The 18950-nt window shown below is 38.8% G+C and overlaps 2 protein-coding genes across 2 annotated transcripts in view; one reads left to right on the plus strand and one right to left on the minus strand.

Annotated features, from left to right (window-relative positions):
* cul4b (cullin 4B) overlaps positions 1 to 5517 on the minus strand; it is a 29666-nt gene extending 24149 nt beyond the window's left edge. Inside the window, exons 1-4 of the mRNA XM_062039787.1 lie at positions 4640 to 5517; positions 1574 to 1689; positions 1388 to 1491; positions 1244 to 1313 (exon numbers count right to left, since the gene is read on the minus strand). Coding sequence (XP_061895771.1) covers positions 1244 to 1313; positions 1388 to 1491; positions 1574 to 1689; positions 4640 to 5081 — 732 coding nt within the window. The 5' untranslated portion in view covers positions 5082 to 5517. The remainder of the gene's footprint in view (positions 1 to 1243; positions 1314 to 1387; positions 1492 to 1573; positions 1690 to 4639) is intronic.
* A 4478-nt stretch (positions 5518 to 9995) lies between these two features.
* On the plus strand, positions 9996 to 18950 carry mcts1 (MCTS1 re-initiation and release factor). Its single transcript, XM_062040096.1, has 6 exons — positions 9996 to 10197; positions 10458 to 10610; positions 10692 to 10789; positions 18353 to 18486; positions 18606 to 18673; positions 18746 to 18950. Exons 1-6 carry the CDS (start codon positions 10187 to 10189, stop codon positions 18825 to 18827), a joined length of 546 nt encoding a protein of 181 aa, XP_061896080.1. The 5' UTR covers positions 9996 to 10186; the 3' UTR covers positions 18828 to 18950.

Raw genomic sequence — 18950 nt, forward strand, 5'->3', positions numbered from 1 at the left:
TAAATTCAAACTGTTACTACGTAAACATTTTTCAATCAATTCCAAAAATGCCAACACCAACCCATTCATATCATCTAGGACGGGGGTGTCAAAGTCAAGGGCCAAATTATCTAAATGGTAAATGGGTCGTACTTGTAGAGCGCTTTTCTACCTTTTTTAAGGAACTCAAAGCGCTTTGACACTATTTTCCACATTCACACACACACATTCACACACTGATGGCGGGAGCTGCCATGCACAGCGCTAACCAGGCCCATCAGGAGCAAGGGTGAAGTGTCTTGCTCAAGGACACAACGGACGTGACTAGGATGGTAGAAGGTGGGGATTGAACCAGGAACCCTCAGATTGCTAGCACGGCCACTCTCCCAACTTCGCCACGCCACCCCTGATCTAGGACAATTGTGGTCTTATCTATATTTTCAAAAATTCCTGTTTTTCCCCAAAATCCCCAAATTTCTAGGAAACTTCCATTCAAATGAAGGGACATATTCATAGTTCTAAAATAACTGAAATTCTCAAAATGTTTTGCATTCTTTAAACCCTTCTGACCTTTCAACCATCCACACACCCTGCTCTTCCGGTATATCAAACGCAAAAACAATTCCCCGTTTTCCAGGATTTTTTGGTAATTTTCTCCCTATTGAAAATGAATGGGCATAATACAAACCTCTCCTTATCCCACACTTCTCATCCGATTTGAACCGTTCCAACATCCACACACTCAACATGGTTCCATCTACACTTAAAATTTACTAAGCTACTATTTCTTGGTGTTGTTTAAAGCCTAGTTAGCTGAGCAATTAGCATGCCTGCTCCTGGCTTTCTCTCTGTGTGTGATGCTTAGCATTGTCCTCCAGTGATAATCGTATTTGCTAATGCTACCAAAGAGACTAGTAAATGCAGTGTGTTTGCCGTGATGTAGGTGTTTATTATTGATTTAGTGGAGCGGCTCCACATTGTGTATGTAGAAACAATTAGATGCTGGCAGCTTGTCAGCAGGTCACCAAAAATAAATCGTCATTAATATGCAATGGCTGATCACATACTTTTTTACGAAAATCGGCTGCATAGTGGGAAGCAATGTTACATCTTTGGGATTTATTAAAAACCACAACTTAATTTTTTACACATATATGACAGCTTTAGAAGCAATTAGACAGTTTGTCACTTAACTAACCCTGGCTTATGCCCACCTATTAAGCAGCATTGTGTTCACAGGTGTATTTCCTTACTTAGGACGTACCATTTGTCTGCAGTGATCCTGCCAGCACTTGTCAATTTTCTTCAGAAAGAGCACACTGTCCAGAGCGCCCGTGAGAACAATATTAAGGCAAACGTCAGGTTAGTGAATAATAAAAACAGCAGTATAATATTTGAAAAAGGATATTCTCTGAACTGATCGATCTGGGCCTTGATGTGGTCTTCGCACACAGCCCTCAGCTGTTTGTAAAGCTTGGCTGAGATCTTATGGGAGCACAGGTTCTCTACAGCCTGCAGAGGGAACAAGGAACACAAGCTTGAGTGAAAGGCACACGTTTGGCGGCGGACTGGATTTGGGGAGCGCAAGCAAGACCTGGTAGAGCTCCTCCAGGTTGTACTTGATGGATGTGCTGTTCTGAATGGCCTCCACCGCCTCCTTCAGCTTCTGCCACGTCTCCTGTGTGTAGTTCTCTGGCAACTTGGGTTTCTCTGTGTGTGGGGGAAAGCAAGGTTATAGCGTATATCTTGACACATACAGATAGATAAGTAAATAAAAGCTCACTTCAGGGTGGGCGTGAAAAATGTATGTCCCCTACAAAAATGTAACTGTGAGCAACATCCAAACAGACCCTTTAATGCAGTGCCTCTTAAATAGTGGGGTGGGCCCCCCAGGGTGTGAGTGGTAATAGAGCAGGGGTGCCCAAATGTTTGGCCTACAAGGGCCAAAGTGAAAATGTGCCAGTGGTCTGCAGACCAAACAGCAATTTTTACCATACAACAACACCGCCAGGGAGGAATTTAGCCTCATACCGCCATATATAAATATAATAAAACTCAGCAACTTTTATGTACATTTTTAACCTCAAAACATTCAAAAAGTCCATTTCCAGGGGTTGTTCTGTAACCAGTTCCTTCTAGATATTTCATCTGATTGATTACAATATTAAAAGCCGAGTGTGAAGCGACTGGGATGGGAATCCGCACCTCCAAGTCCGAGTCCATGGTTCTTGCCCGGAAAAGGGTGGAGTGCCATCTCCGGGTTGGGGAGGAGATCTTGCCCCAAGTGGAGGAGTTCAAGTACCTTGGAGTCTTGTTCATGAGTGAGGGAAGAGTAGATCGTGAGATCGACAGGCGGATCGGTGCGGCGTCTTCAGTAATGCGGACGCTGTATCGATCCGTTGTGGTGAAGAAGGAGCTGAGCCGGAAGGCAAAGCTCTCAATTTACCGGTCGATCTACGTTCCCATCCTCACCTATGATCATGAGCTTTGGGTTATGACCGAAAGGACAAGATCACGGGTACAAGCGGCCGAAATGAGTTTCCTCCGCCGGGTGGCGGGGCTCTCCCTTAGAGATAGGGTGAGAAGCTCTGCCATCCGGGAGGAGCTCAAACTAAAGCCGCTGCTCCTCCACATCGAGAGGAGCCAGATGAGGTGGTTTCGGCATCTGGTCAGGATGCTACCTAAATGCCTCCCGAGGGAGGTGTTTCGGGCACGTCCGACCGGTAGGAGGCCACGGGGAAGACCCAGGACACGTTGGGAAGACTATCTCTCCCGGCTGGCCTGGGAACGCCTCGGGATCCCCCGGGAGGAGATGGACGAAGTGGCTGGGGAGAGGGAAGTCTGGGCTTCCCTGCTTAGGCTACTGCCCCCGCGACCCGACCTCGGATAAGCGGAAGAAGATGGATGGATGGATGCATGGATGGATGGATGATTACAAACTTTACCCAGACAGAGTACTGAGAGTAGACGTATGGAGGATGCTAAATTTTGAAGCTGATGATTACTGCTCCTCTCCCCTCGGTGGAACAAGGGGATGGGTCAAATGCAGAGGGTAATTTCACCACACCTAGTGTGTGTGTGTGTGTGTGTGTGTGGCTATCGGTGGTACTTTAACTTTAATCTTTAGTGTTAATAAATAACGATCCTGACATGCAGATTCAAAATAAAAATTACTGCAGGGGGGGCATGAAAAAAATCTATCCACAAGGGGGGGCGGGGCGTGAGAGAGAAAAAATTAGTTATGTTTGGGTCAGTTTGGTTTCTGAAGTAAATCAAGTTTGATGACCAGGATAGCCTCCTGTTATGAATAATTAACCATCTATCCATCCATTTTCTACCGCTTGTCCCTTTCGAACTAAATGAACACAAAGCTCAGGAATAGGGATGTCCGATAATGGCTTTTTGCCGATATCCGATATTCCGATATTGTCCAACTCTTTAATTACCGATACCGATATCAACCGATATCGATATCAACCGATATATACAGTCGTGGAATTAACACATTATTATGTCTAATTTGGACAACCAGGTATGGTAAAGATTAGGTACTTTTAAAAAAAAATTATAAAATAAAATAAGATAAATAAATTAAAAACATTTTCTTGAATAAAAAAGAAAGTAAAACAATATAAAAACAGTTACATAGAAACTAGTAATTAATGAAAATGAGTAACATTAACTGTTAAAGGTTAGTACTATTAGTGGACCAGCAGCACGCACAATCATGTGTGCTTACGGACTGTATCCCTTGCAGACTGTATTGATATATATTGATATATAATGTAGGAACCAGAATATTAATAACAGAAAGAAACAACCCTTTTGTGTGAATGAGGAGGGAGGTTTTTTGGGTTGGTGCATTAATTGTAAGTGTATCTTGTGTTTTTTATGTTGATTTAATTAAAAAAACAAAAAAACAAAACAAAACGATACCGATAATAAAAAAAACGATACCGATAATTTCCGATATTACATTTTAACGCATTTATCGGCCGATAATATCGGCAGGCCGATATTATCGGACATCCCTACTCAGGAACCTGCTCAGTGACTTTGTGGTTAGAGTGTCCGCTCTGAGATCGGTAGGTCGTGTGTTCAAACCCCGGCCGAGTCATACCAAAGACTATAAAAAAGGGACCCATTACCTCCCTGCTTGATACTCAGCATCAAGGGTTGGAATTGGGGGTTAAATCACCAAAATGATTACTGAGCGCAGCCACCACTGCTGCTCACTGCTCTCCTCCATGGAAAAAGGGGATGGGTCAAATGCAGAGGGTAATTTCATCAGTGGTACTTTAACTTTAATCTTTAGTGTTAATAAATAACGATCCTGACATGCAGATTAAAAATAAAAATTACTGCAGGGGGGCGTGAAAACAATCTATCCCCAAGGGGGGGCGTGAGAGAGAAAAAAATAGTTATGTTTGGGTCAGTTTGGTTTCTGAAGTAAATCAAGTTTGATGACCAGGATAGCCTCCTGTTATGAATAATTAACCATCCATCCATACATTTTCTACCGTTTGTCCCTTTCGAACCAAATGAACACAAAACCACAAAGCTCAGGCAGATAGCTCACGGACTTGATTTGTAAACAGTAGTGTTATGTTTGTGAGGGAGTCTTTAAATGCAAGATATGATATTAGATATGTTCTGCTACCTTTGAAATTCTTGATGACTAGTTTCTTGGCGGCCCCCGGCTTGCTGTTGGAGAAGGTCCCGGAGCCTGCGGCGCTCTTGCTCAGTCCGTTGGCATGGTGGCCCACGCCGGCGGCCAGCAGCGCCGCTTTGCTTTTGTTGTTGGAGGAGCACGAAGCGGCGGCAGCCTCCTCGGCCATTTTCACATCCAGCCCGATGAAGTCCACGGCGTCCTCGAAGCGCAACTTCTTGTGGATGGGCGAGCAGGAGGAGGACGAGGTGAGGGTCTTGGGGGGCGAGGGGGAAATGGGGCCGCTGGTCTCTTCCCTCTCGGAGCCGTTTATTTTCCTCTTCTTCGAAGATATAATGTTGCCGCTGTCGTTTTTGACATCAGTAGCCGTCGCTCTTGCCTCCTGGGTCGGCGGTGGTGGGGGGTTAGGGGAAGATAAACCTGTTGGAAACATGAAAGAACGGGAATACTAATTCTCAGCAGCCAGTCTTCTTAGTCGCGAACTTCCCAAAGCAGGCTAGCTTCAGCGGGGGTGAGCGCGGTGCTTTGTCCTGGAGCTCAACGCCGGCTTGTTTCCTTTTTGCTAAGTCCCAATACAGGTGGAAAAAAAACCGAAATGTGGGGAAAGTAGACTTGAAGCTAGCCTGCTCTCTTATTATTGCTGCTGGCATCCAGAAAGAAAGATGGACGTCTATTGCTTCCTCTTTTCGCCTCGCTCGTCTTCAGCCGCCGGTGCTGCGAGGAGGTCCGGCGAAGAGTAACTCGATAACAGAAAACGAAAACAAATGTTTTGGGTTTTTTCATAAATAAACAAAGTGCATGTAGGTTTATAGGTGCGGAAAGCAAGTGGTGGTAAGAACGAGTAAAAAAAAAAGGCTCATAAAAACTACCGGTGACCCCACCGGAAGTACTTTGAACGAAAGTACTTTTCGCACCAACGTGTTTTATATTGTTGTGGTACTTTTGCCCACAAGATGGCGCCATACAATACACACACTCGAGAACAATTAATTGAATACAGGAAATTGACATTCGAGCGTGGCAAGATACAAGTACGAAAGTCATGACATGAGGCACATAGCTCGGTTGGTAGAGTGGCCGTGCCAGCAACTTGAGGGTTGCAGGTTCGATTCCCGCTTCCGCCATCCTAGTTACTGCCGTTGTGTCCTTGGCAGTGTTGGGACTAACGCGTTACTGTAACGCCGTTAGTTTCGGCGGTAACTAGTAATCTAACGCGTTATTTTTTATATTCAATAACTCAGTTACCGTCACTACATGATGCGTTACTGCGTTATTTTACGTTATTTTTTATGTAGTATCGGCTAGAAACTGAAGATCTGAGTGTGTTTTGTGGCAGCGCTGCGGTGGAAAAGAAAAGGCGTACGTGCTTTGTGTGGGTGGGGGCGGGGGGGGGACTCTCATACCTAGTTGAGGAGCGCAGGGGAGACGTTACTTCGGGGCTAACAACCTTCACTTTACCCGGAAGAGGGTCTTTACAGCTGAGGGTGAATGACGAGGCCGGCGGTTTGTTGCAACTTTGTGACTTTATTGGACGCAGCCATCCACCAAGCTAGAGCACCTGCAAGCACTCACTGTCGCCGCTCGCTCACCTCTCTCGCCCACTTACTCGCTGACGTCCCTCACCCACATGCTGTCATATCTTAAAGGGCCACACACACACATAAACGCTACTATCATAACAACTAACAAGACATCATGGCGAAGCCAAGAGTCGATTTTTTTAACAAGGAGAAATTCTCAATACTTTTCTTTTGTCGAGCACAAAGAAAATAACATTTTAGTTAAATGTAAGTTGTGTCTTTGCTCAAATATCCTATCTACTTCAAGTTCAAGTTAAAGTGCCATTATGTTGCAGCTATTTAAAATAGTTTTGTCAATTTGTTCTGGCCAGAAACAAATTGGCCTTTGAAACATATCTTTGTCTTTGTTTGTTGTATGTAGACCACATTGTTTGTGTGTTGGATGTAGACCACATTGTTTGTGTGTTGTATGTAGACCACATTGTTTGTGTGTTGTATGTAGACCACATTGTTTGTGTGTTGTATGTAGACCACATTGCTTAGCAGAGTTCAGTGATGCAAATGCATGTCAAGTTGATCAACACATTGTATTATTCTCCAGTGCAATAACAGTACTGAAATGAAGGCTAAAGGGCATTAATGGGTGCTTTTAAAAAAGAAAAGAAAAAAAGAAGTAACTAAATAGTTACTTTTCAAAGTAACGCATTACTTTTTGGTGTAAGTAACTGAGTTAGTAACTGAGTTACTTTTGAAATGAAGTAACTAGTAACTATAACTCATTACTGGTTTTCAGTAACTAACCCAACACTGGTCCTTGGGCAAGACACTTGACCCACCTGCTCCCAGTGCCACCCACACTGGTTTAAATGTAACTTAGATATTGGGTTTCACTATGTAAAGCGCTATATAAACATATTTCACTTCACTTCACAAATGTGGGCTTTGTTTTAAAGATGTGCTATAGTTGGATTTACAGTGTATAAAAAAATAAATAATTAAAAATAATTTTACCTTTGTGTGTGAGTGTGAATGTTGTCTGTCTATCTGTGTTGGCCCTGTGATGAGAGGGCGACTTGTCCAGGGTGTACCCCGCCTTCCGCCCGAATGCAGCTGAGATAGGCTCCAGCACCCCCCGCGATCTCAAAAGGGACAAGCGGTAGAAAATGGAAATATGGAAATTTTACCTTTGCAACCTCATTATACTATTGGCTAAGTTTTATATTCATACATGTAAGTTTGTCAATACCCAACTTGTTTTTTGTGCCTTTAAAAAAATAATCTCCTTTAAAACACTCTATACTTCAAAAAGCTGTAAAAACTATGAGGCTGTGTTCCAAATTTGGATTATTTACGGAGCTTGTGTGAGCCTATGGCTTTACATTTTGTTACATATACTGTATATATTTGGCATTCTACTTTAGTTACTTTGTTGGGTTTACAACCCCCAGGCGCTGTTTTGTACTGTTTTTGTACTTGTTTTGATTATTATTATTTATTGATTATATGCAAATGTTGCATATTATAAGTAAAGTTCTATAAAAAAAATTTTTTTAAAAAGATACATACGTTGCATATCCGAGTCTTCCTAAAGTTAAACAAATATTGTTGATGGAATGATTTTTTTGAAAGAAAAAAAACCCATGATGGTTGACAATTGACAATTGTTACATCTGTAATTCTATAGATCAGTGGTTCAGAAAAAACTTGGCTCTCCATGTGCCACCAGAATGACCAACATTAAAATACAGTAGCATAATAGGCCTAAGTATTCATCAAAAACAAGGCTTAGGTTCTATTTAAAAAACATATTTAATATGTTTGGTCACTGTAACAATAACAGTTTGAACAGTACAATTGTACTTGAATATAGGAAAATAAAACACTGTACTTTAATCCAGTGATTTTTTTGGCGTACCACTAGATTAAGACAGTGTACCAAGAGTGGTACTAGTTTTTGTAGTTTTTTAAATCGTTTTGTATTGTCTCTTGCTTTACTTTCTTTAACATGTTTGTTTGTAGAAATATTTTGATTGCTCAACCTAATGAATATCTGTAACATTGAGATGTATTGGAAGTACCTCAGTTTGTTTGTATATTGTCAATATATAATGTTTGTGTTCAATTGGTTAATAGAAAATAAAAAAAACTTTTCGCACCATATTGTGGTATTACTTTGGCCCACAAGATGGCGCCATACAATATACACACTCGAGAACAGCCCCCTAACCATTGGAAATTACGATTCAAGAGTAACACATAATATATAATACATAGCAAATTATTCCTAAAGTTAAATTAGTATAATTTAAATGTATAACTCGAATACACTAAATACATTTTATTAATGGAATTCACTAAATATAATTTAAAATAATTATTGGAATATAACCCACTAATGATTTTCTGAAACAAAATATAAAGATTATGGTTGACAACTGTTATGGAATACTATATAATATGTGAATCATGTATTTTTGGAATGTGATCCTGTACATTTAATTTGGGAGGAGATCAGAGGTTGGCTGAAAGACAAAGATATAGAGATGTCCCTATGTACTGTAGAAGAGAATAAAACTGGCATATTGATGATCTTATTAGAAATAATAATTATTATCATCACGTTAAAAGCAAATGTATTTATATTAAATTCAATTTCTTAAAGTAAAACCCAAATTCTCCCATTTGATGAATGATTTTTAATTATTCTAAAAAAACAACAACCTTGGAATATGGTAAAACACATTTTAAAAAGCCCTTAAATTACTGTCTTTATTTTAGAAATGTAAGTTGTTTTAGATAAGCCCAATTTTTCGTATTTTTTCTATTTGTTTTGTCTCTTATTTTACTTTCTTTGAAATGTTTTGTTTATATCAGGATGTTGACTGGATATATACAAATATTGAAATGTTTTAAAAGTGACTTAATTTGTATGTACATTGTCAATATATATGGTTTGTGTGCTCAAAAAACATTTAATAGTCAATGTGTTTTTAATTCAAATGCTGTTGTGCATACATTGTCATATAGTCATTTGTTACTGAAATGAAAACAAATGATGTGTTGGTCATTTCTACTTTATGGTATGTACATTTTGTAGTATTTTACTACTATTATTATTACTATTTTTACTATTATTGTTATTATTACTACTTATTACTGAGTAATACAAATACATAAAAGATTCAAGATTCAGTGTATTGCTCATGTTTTACTGTATGTTGGCTATGTATCGTTCCATATTACTTTGTTAATAAAATAAATAAAATGGAAGAAAACGATTTAACGTATTGTTAATTTCTAAAAATGTATACAAATATAATGAACTTTTTTCCGATTTGTTGTTAATGTATGTTTTCCTACACTTTGTTACTAAAACTAAACTATATAAAAAAGATTGAAGGTCTAGTAGTGTATTGTTGATTTCTACTGTATATTGTGTATACATTGTGTTATACTACTTTCTTAATCAAATATGACATTCATTTAAATTAAAAGGTTTAATGTATTAGTGATTTCTTTTGTACAGTCCATCCATATTTGTTACTAAAATTAAAAAAAATTAAAAAAACAACTCACAATTCAATGTATAGTTCATTTCTATTGTCCACTTTGGTACTAGAATACAGATTAAAACATATTGCAAAAGTCTTCGTTATCCGTTATGCATACACAAAATGTCCGGTAGCGCTCAGTTTTATTAAGTGCAATGACACAGCATGAACATACATAAAAAAGATAAATAAATACAGCAATATAAAAATTAATACTCCCCACGAAATTTAAACAAATACATTTTTAAACAACCTGACCTGCCGTGTAACGACATGACTGTCGCAAATCAAGTTACTCCTCGAACTGCTTTGCGATCGTCGTAAAACAGGCGTGCGTTAGTTTTAACTTGCCATTTTTTCTACACGACATTGTTTCCACGGCGTGATTATAGTATCGTATATGAGTGGCGTGTGTAGGAACAAAGCTTGGATCTCACAGAAAAGCGACGAAAAGACGACAAAAGAAGATGTTTAAAAAGTGAGTGGTCATTATTTTGGTACAGTGGCTAACGCTAACGGAGCTAGCAAGGGCTAATTGGTCAAAGGTGTGCTTGTTGTATGTCTGTCCAAAAATGTCCACTTTAAATTAAGTCTTTTACAATGTTCGGGGTGTGTATTTACTGACATTTTCGAGGGTTATTATGCTGGTGTTTAAAATATATACGCTACGACAAAGCTACCAAAAACAAGCTAATGCAGTGTAATTTGTGTTGTGACTCTTTTTGTCATCCATTTTAGGTTTGATGAGAAGGAAAATGTGTCAAACTGCATACAGTTGAAAACATCCGTCATTAAAGGCATAAAGAGCCAGCTGCTGGATCAATTTCCTGAAATCGAGTCATGGCTCAATCACATAATGCCAAAGAAGGACCCTGTCAAAATAGTGAGATGGTATGATTTCTCTTATTTGTATTCATGTTCAACTTGTGTAGTGATGTGTTGATCCCACATCCTTCCTTCTTCACTTTGCAGCCATGAACACATTGAAATCTTGACGGTGAATGGAGAGTTGCTCTTCTTCAGACAGCGAGAAGGCCCGTTCTACCCCACACTGAGATTGTTGCATAAATGTAAGTCTGCTCAAGTAAATGGTAAAGGGGTTATACTCATACTTGCCAAACCTCCCGATTTTCCCCGGGACACTCCCGAATTTCAGTGCCCCTCCCGAAAATCTCCCGGGGCAAACATTCTCCCAAATTTCTCCCGTTTTCCACCCGGACAACAATATTGGGGGCGTGCCTTAAAGGCACTGCCTTTAGCGTCCTCTCTCACCTTAAACCATCACCCCTTAACAAGACCTGAGTGAAGACAGCCTGTCGTCACGTCCGCTTTTCCTCCATATAAACAGCGTGCCGGCCCAGTCACATAACATCTACGGCAGTGGTTCTTAACCTGGGTTCGATCGAACCCTAGGGGTTCGGCGGAGGTCAAAACACAACCGACTCATCGTGTAAATAAAAACTTTTCCCTATCGGCGTATTACGGATACGGCAACAGCAGAAGTCAGACTGATTTGCAGGTGTGTAATTTGTTGTGAGTTTATGCACTGTGTTGGTTTTGTTCTTTGAACAAGGTGATGTTCATGCACGGTTCATTTTGTGCACCAGTAAAAAAACATGGTAACACTTTAGTATGGGGAACATATTCACCATTAATTAGTTGCTTATTAACATGCAAATTAGTAAGATATTGGCTCTTAACTAGTCATTATTAAGTACTTATTAGTGCTTTAAACGACATGGCCTTATTATAACCCTAACCCTCTAACCCTGGCCCTAACCCTCTAACCCTAACCAAATAACTCTAAATTAAGTCTTTGTTACGTAGAATATGTTCCCCATACTAAAGTGTTACCAAACACATATAACTTTGTCTTGAATTTGAATAATTTTTTTATTTATTTTTCACTAAAGAAGGGTTCGGTGAATGCGCATATGAAACTGGTGGGGTTCGGTACCTCCAACAAGGTTAAGAACCACTGATCTATGGCTATTGGAGCTCAGTGCACAACTGCACACACAACAAGAAGGAGACTATTATATATGTCTCCGTTATCCATAGGTTTATCTACAACCCATAAAGTAGGCAGGCACGGAGCTATTTCTCAGCGTGTGTTGTGTGTTTATTCCAGCCAGCACGTTAATACACAGACACACAACATCCTGGATTCCCATCATGCATTGCTTCAAAACTACGGAAAGTAGTAATGTCCAAAAACATAACAGACGAAGCAGAAAAACGAAGAAGAGACATGGCGACGACGAGTAAGAAGAAGAAGTACCGTATTTTTCGGAGTATAAGTCGCTCCGGAGTATAAGTCGCACCGGCCGCATAATAAAGAAGGAAAAAAACATATATAAGCCGCACTGGAGTATAAGTCGCATTTTTTGAGGAAATGTATTTGATAAAACCCAACACCAAGAATAGACATTTGAAAGGCAATTTAAAATAAATTAATAAGTGTACGTTATATGACGTATAAATAACCAACTGAGAACGTGCCTGGTATGTTAACGTAACATATTATGTTAAGAGCCATTCAAATAACTATAACATATAGAACATGCTATACGTTTACCAAACAATCTGTCACTCCTAATCGCTAAATCCCATGAAATCTTATACGTCTAGTCTCTTACGTGAATGAGCTAAATAATATTTGATATTTTACGGTAGTGTGTTAATAATTTCACACATAAGTCGCTCCTGAGTATAAGTCGCACCCCCGGCCAAACTATGAAAAAAACTGCGACTTATAGTCCGAAAAATACGGTACGCTTGCAAGTTCCAAAATAATTGGAAAAAATAATTTCAGTTCATCCAGGACAGCAAGAGGGGGAAGGGGTATGCTGCCTGCAAATTTTGTAGATCAGACTTCTCCATTGGACACGGTGGCCGAACGGATATACTCATTCATGAACAGATTAATATATATATATATATATATATATATATAAGAAATACTTGAAAATATATACCCGCCACCTCTACTACGCCCCCCCAAACACCCGCCCACCTAAACACCCCCCCCCCACAATATTCCATAAATCGACTTTCAAAAATATTTGGCTTTTTGCAGACAGACTCTTAGCTTTTGTCTTCATCAAGGGTGTCAAAAGATCCGGCCCGCGAATGAATGATCTATGGCCCCCGGGATTATATTTGATTAGTGATAGAAGCGGCCCGCAGGCCACAGCCACCTGCTGCTGTTTCGCACGCACCAATACTCCATCAGTGTTGGCTCTAGGAATTTTCAAAATGGGGTCCCAGGGACCCCATCAAGTCATAAAAATGGGGTCCCACAGTACATTTTTGGAGTCCCACTTTTTTGTAACCTTTTTGAAAACAAATTATAAATGTATGCATTATCCTGTTATATCTCACATTCTATATTGTGTTTTGGAAAAAGGTTGTCATAAACATTACTTAATTCATTAAAAAAACAAACAAAGAAAAGACGTGTTTATGCATATGTAAATGTATTCAGTTATAAACATTCATTCACTTTCTTCTTTCCTTCATGGATCTAAACTTTACCACTGCCGGTAGTTTTTTCTATACTTTTATTGTAATATTTTCAGAATGTTGTTTGTTCTATTTTTGGCCAAAGTAAGACAAAGAAAACAATCTGAAGTAGTCTTTATTTTTTTAGTTTTAATAGTCCTGCCCGTGTGTGCACAGATTTTCTTCCATGCGGCCCCTGAGCTAAAATGATTTTGACACCCCTGGTCTACATCATGCGCTTAAATTGAAGAAAAAACCAATAACTTCTATACAGTGAAGTTATATTGTCTCACAAGTAATTGCTGATGAACAATAATATTACTTTATGACAAAATTAAGTAATAATGTAATCATAAACCATTTAAAAGGATGTTCTCTTTTATTTCTCTTTATTGTAGAATTGTTTCCCATTGTAAGTGAACTTCCGTCGGGATCAATAAAGTATTTATATATCTGGAATTAGAAGGTAAATACATTTGTTATTCTAAATAAATAAAACAATATAATGGACTCATTTCTGTAAGCAAACATTTTACTGTGAGTATTGAACATCTTAAAGGGGAACTGCACTTTTTGGGGGAATTTTGCCTATCATTCACAATCATTGTGAGAGACAAGAATATGGATGTATTTCTTTATGCGTTCTAACTTGCAAATAAATGTGATTAAAAGTCTGCTTACAATGGAGTCTACAGGAGGTCTTCTATCCAGCCAATAATATTCTAACATATTCTGACCTGACTGTTAGCGATATTGTTATTATAAGTGCTAACGCTATTTATAGCGACGCCGTGATCACAGAGAGCTAACTAAGTTGTGCTGCTATTTTGACCTCATCAGCTGCTTTCTCGCCTCGAAACTCGTGGAAGTTTATTCTTGATCATAAATAATGCCTCTCACTTAAATAGTTGACAGATGCGGACAGAATCCGAAAAGTTGGTCAACTTTGGCATCCAATTTAGACTCAAAAAAGACGAGAAAGACACAAAAAGATGTTTGGTTGCACGCCCCTTTTCTTTGCAAGGATTATGAGTCATTCCTCATCTAAATGAAAATATGTCAACATCCTAAAAGTCGGCATCCCAGTGACAGCAGTAAGTGATGTTTTATTATGTTTGATGGCTCTCATGAGGTGTGTAGTGAGTAATAATCAGCGTTTATGAAATGAATGCGTCTCCGTATGCCCAAATTGAGCAAAATACATAAATATTACATGTTATTATAAATGTTCCTGTTACTACATTACATATATACTTAGATCAGGTGTATAACACCTTAATGAAGGTGTTTGGGTGTACTTTTAAGAGCTTTTTAGGCATAATAGAGCGACCCACATAGGCTCCATTGTAAGCGGACTTTTGATTGCATTTGTTTACGAGTGAGAATGCATTAAAAAAATGAAACGTGTGCTTGTCTTACACAAGGCTTGTGAATGATAGGTAAAATCCCCAAAAAGTTTTCCCAGTTGGAAAAACTAGGTTAGGTTGTCTTTTTTATGAATTTTTTTTCATCATGGCATTCTCGCTCGTTCGTTCATGTTGATGGCCTTACATTGCCCATCCCATTTTAAGTTGCTTTGTAATCATAGTTTTTCCTCATAATTTGTGTTACTTTGCGGAACTTCCCACTAGCGAGTAGCGGAGGCGATGTCCTGTGTGTGTAAGCTAACGGTGCCGCTTGCCGCCCACCGAGACAAAGATTGTGGATGACTGAAAAGGGGGCTCACTGCGTTCAGTTAATTCTACTGTTAAATAAACCTGCTCAGGTGCTGGGAACGATGCACAGAGTAAGAACTTTAAAGGGGAACTGCACATTTTTTGGAATTTTGCCTATTGTTCACAATCATTATGAGAGACAAGAAGACAAAAGGTTGTTTTTTTCGCTTTCTACCATTTAAAAATCGCCTCGTTCTTGGTAGCAATGCAGCTAACGGGAGCAATCAATTCTACCTCTAAATCACTTAAAAATGCATTCAAAAACCGTCAACAATACTTCATTTATGTTCCATAATCTGTATTATAACCAAACTGTAGTGACATTGTTATCGTTAGAGCGAACACTGAGGAACTCATTTTCTAGCGTAGTAACACATGGGCATGCTACAGTATTATCTGTAAAAACTAGCTACGGAAAGAGATATGCGAGCTTCTACAACAACATGAAACACGTTTGAGTTTGTTATGCACAACACTGCGATACAACACCAATCTGTACTGACTGAAAATCATGAACAATCATATTACAGTATCTGTAAAGTATTATTTCATCTTTTGTTTGTACACAGCTAGCCAGACAGCGTATGTACTGTAGTTGTAATAACGCGCATGATGTGCTGCGTGTATCATGATCAATATTAAAGTGACTGACTCGATGGATAATTTTTTGTCTGGCCCAACTGGTTGGGGGCGTTTCCTGTTGATTTTGGGTAAGCAATCCATTTATGTTGAAATAGCTTGTCTCCAAGTTCCATATTTATAGCGTCAAAATCGCTTTCATCCCCCTCTCCCGGCTTCCGTCTGCTCAATTGTCTAACTCTTTCTTTGTGCTCGCTTCTATAAGCAGCAGTATATTCAGCCTCAAAAACATAAGGTTGTAAATCCTCATTTGTCCAAAAATAGTTGTCTTTGTTGTCTGTTACCAAGTCTGCTATGATTAGAACACACTTTTGTTTGATTCTGGAAGTAGGAACACACATTTGTTGCCAGAAGTTGGACATGCACTGCTATGGAAACAGAAATCAAGCGCAAAATAAATCAGTCTCGGAAATGATTAAAATGACTAAAATACGGTAAATGTTGAACATATTACATATTGTTATGAACATGTCGGTTACTACATTGTGGGTGTGATATATATATATATATATATATATATATATATATATATATATATATATATATATATATATATATATATATATATATATATATATATATATATATATATATATATATATATATATATATATATATATATATATATATATATATATATATATATATATATATATATATGTTTGTGTGGGAAAAAAATCACAAGACTATTTCATCTCTACAGGCCTGTTTCATGAGGGGTTTCCTCAATCCTCAGGAGATTATATATATATATATATATATATATATATATATATATATATATATATATACTTGCAGTGTTTATGTTGTACATATTACATATTGTTATGAAGGTGTCTGTTACTACATTATATATATACTTGCAGTGTGTATATAAAATGTTGGAGGGTTTTTTGAAGTTGTCTTAGAGGACTTTAAAGGTTACAACGGTGACTCACGTTAGCCGCATCTTCTAAGCAAAGCGTTTTTTATCATCTTTAAAGTCGTTTAAAAAAAAAGACGCCTGTTCTTGTCCCTCATAATGATTATGAACGATAGGCAAAATTCCAATAAAAAGTGCAGTTCCCCTTTAAGTGAGAGAGAAAGAAAACAAACACACACGGACATTGCAATTTATTTTGACTTTATTTTCACTTATCTTTCAAATGATTGACTTAGTGACAATAAGCCCAGGTCTAGTCGCCATCAAAACTTTTTCCAATGTGCAAGTGGTGTGTGTTATTAGCGTACTGACTGCCTCTTCTGCAGCGAACACAAGCTCGTTGTGTACTTTAAACACTTTTGATTGGCCATGGGACAAAGGACGCAAGGCTCCATAATTCTGATTGGCGAACATGTCTGTCACTCAAATGCCGGTGACGGTTATCGCACTAATTGAAATCCTAGAATCAATTCGATGTTGATTAATCGTGCAGCCCTAATCCGTTGCTATTATTCATTAAGGCACAAGACGAGCAATGATATTAATGAATAGATTTATCATCTTGACTTGTCATTATTACATACCATATTTTCCGGACCATAGGACGCACCGGATTATTAGGCTCGCTGCTGATGAATGGTCTATTTTTTAAATCTTTTTTCATATATAAAGCGCACCGGATTATAGGGCGCATTAAAGGAGTCATGTTATTATAATTTTTTCTAAATGTAAAATACTTCCTTGTGGTCTACATAACCTGTAATGGTGGTTCTTTGGTCAAAATGTTGCATAGATGATGTTTTACAGATCATCTTCAAGCCGCTTTCTGACAGTCTCTTCCGGATGCGCCGTTTTATGGGTGGTCTTATTTACGTGGCTCACCTTTGGCAGCGTCTTCTGCCTGTCATCTTTGTTGTAGCGGTGTAGCGTGCAAGGACGGGAGGGAACGAAGTGTCAAAAGATGGAGCTAACTGTTTTAATGACATTCAGACTTTACTTCAATCAATAACGGAGCAGCATCTCCTCATCCGGAAAGAACAACACAGGAAATGTGTCCCGTGAAAAACTGTCCGACCGGAACTCTCTAATAACTAAAGTTCCTTGGGTGAATAATATAAACTCCCTATGTTTTAGCGCTTTCATGGCGAGTTTACTGACAGATATAAGTAAGAACTTTACACTACTTTATATTAGAAATAGCAACAGTGGAGGATGAATGTCCCATAACAAGAAGATAGAGAAAAAGAAGAAGCTTATGGACTACAGCGTCGCCACGCACTACAAAGGCGGAAGCACGCAATTTTTCAGGACTTATGCAGATCTCAAATACAGATCAGCAGGTACCAGAAGGTATGAAAAGTTGATTTTGCATATTGCGAAACAAAACGCCAGATATTGTCTTACCTTAAACGCACACCATAATAATACTCGTATGTTGAAACACATCAAGCGGTGCGCCTTCATAGCTTACCAATGTCGTACTAAAACATTTTGATATATTTTTGTGCGCCGTGTGTAATGTTCTATATTTTCAATGGAACATTTAAAATGTTGGTGTTGTTTACTTGAAACACGTATCTCTTATGTTTGACTGCCATCTACTGGTCACACTTATTACACCATGTACCAAATAAAATAGCTTCAAGGTTGGTAAGCAAAACTAGAAAGAATCTGTACATTAGGTGCACCGGGCTATAAGGCGCACTGTCGAGTTTTGAGGACAAAAAATAATTTTAAGTGCGCCTTATAGTCTGGGAAAATACAGTACATCGAAACACTATGAAATCGTGATTTTATTTTTTTACAGAATTGTGCTGCCCCTATTCAACACTAACTACATTGTCTCCTCTCAGATCCGTTTATTCTTCCGCACCAGCAAGTTGACAAAGGGGCCATCAAATTCGTCTTAAGCGGAGCCAACATCATGTGTCCGGGGCTGACGTCACCGGGCGCTAAACTCTACCCGGCTGGATCCGACACCGTCGTCGTATCCTTCTCATCTTTTTTTAATTATTTGCAAGAGTTTCCTGTCTGTGCACACCTCCGCAGGTAAGACTGTGTGCACAGTTTGTCGTCTAACGCTATATCCTTGACCAGAGGACATAGGCCATCATGGCGGAGGGTAAACAACACGCGCTGTGTGTCGGCGTCATGAAGATGTCTGCAGAGAGCATGTAAGTTTAAAATGCTCATGCAAAGTTTGAAAGGAGTCGCAAGCGTTAATAGGGTCTCTTTTCATCACACAGAGAAAAAGTCAACAAGGGCATCGGGATCGAGAACGTTCACTATCTCAACGACGGACTGTGGCACATGAAGACGTATAAATAAGTCACATCCCAAAATATATAGCGATTTTAAAGGCTCATCTGTTTACACCGACTTAATCAAGGCTTTGTACCAGTTCACCATTGTGCACCAATTAAAAGAAACAACTCGCTTCGAACATCTTTT

The sequence above is a fragment of the Entelurus aequoreus genome, linkage group LG28 (genome assembly GCF_033978785.1).
Source record: "Entelurus aequoreus isolate RoL-2023_Sb linkage group LG28, RoL_Eaeq_v1.1, whole genome shotgun sequence".
NCBI lineage: Eukaryota > Metazoa > Chordata > Actinopteri > Syngnathiformes > Syngnathidae > Entelurus > Entelurus aequoreus.

Bases quoted from the DNA above. Each gene is read 5' to 3' on its own strand.
- mcts1 (XM_062040096.1), top strand. The intron at 10,611-10,691 runs GTATGATTTCTC...TTCACTTTGCAG, and splicing joins CCTGTCAAAATAGTGAGATG to CCATGAACACATTGAAATCT. The intron at 18,487-18,605 runs GTATCCTTCTCA...CAGAGGACATAG, and splicing joins CTGGATCCGACACCGTCGTC to GCCATCATGGCGGAGGGTAA.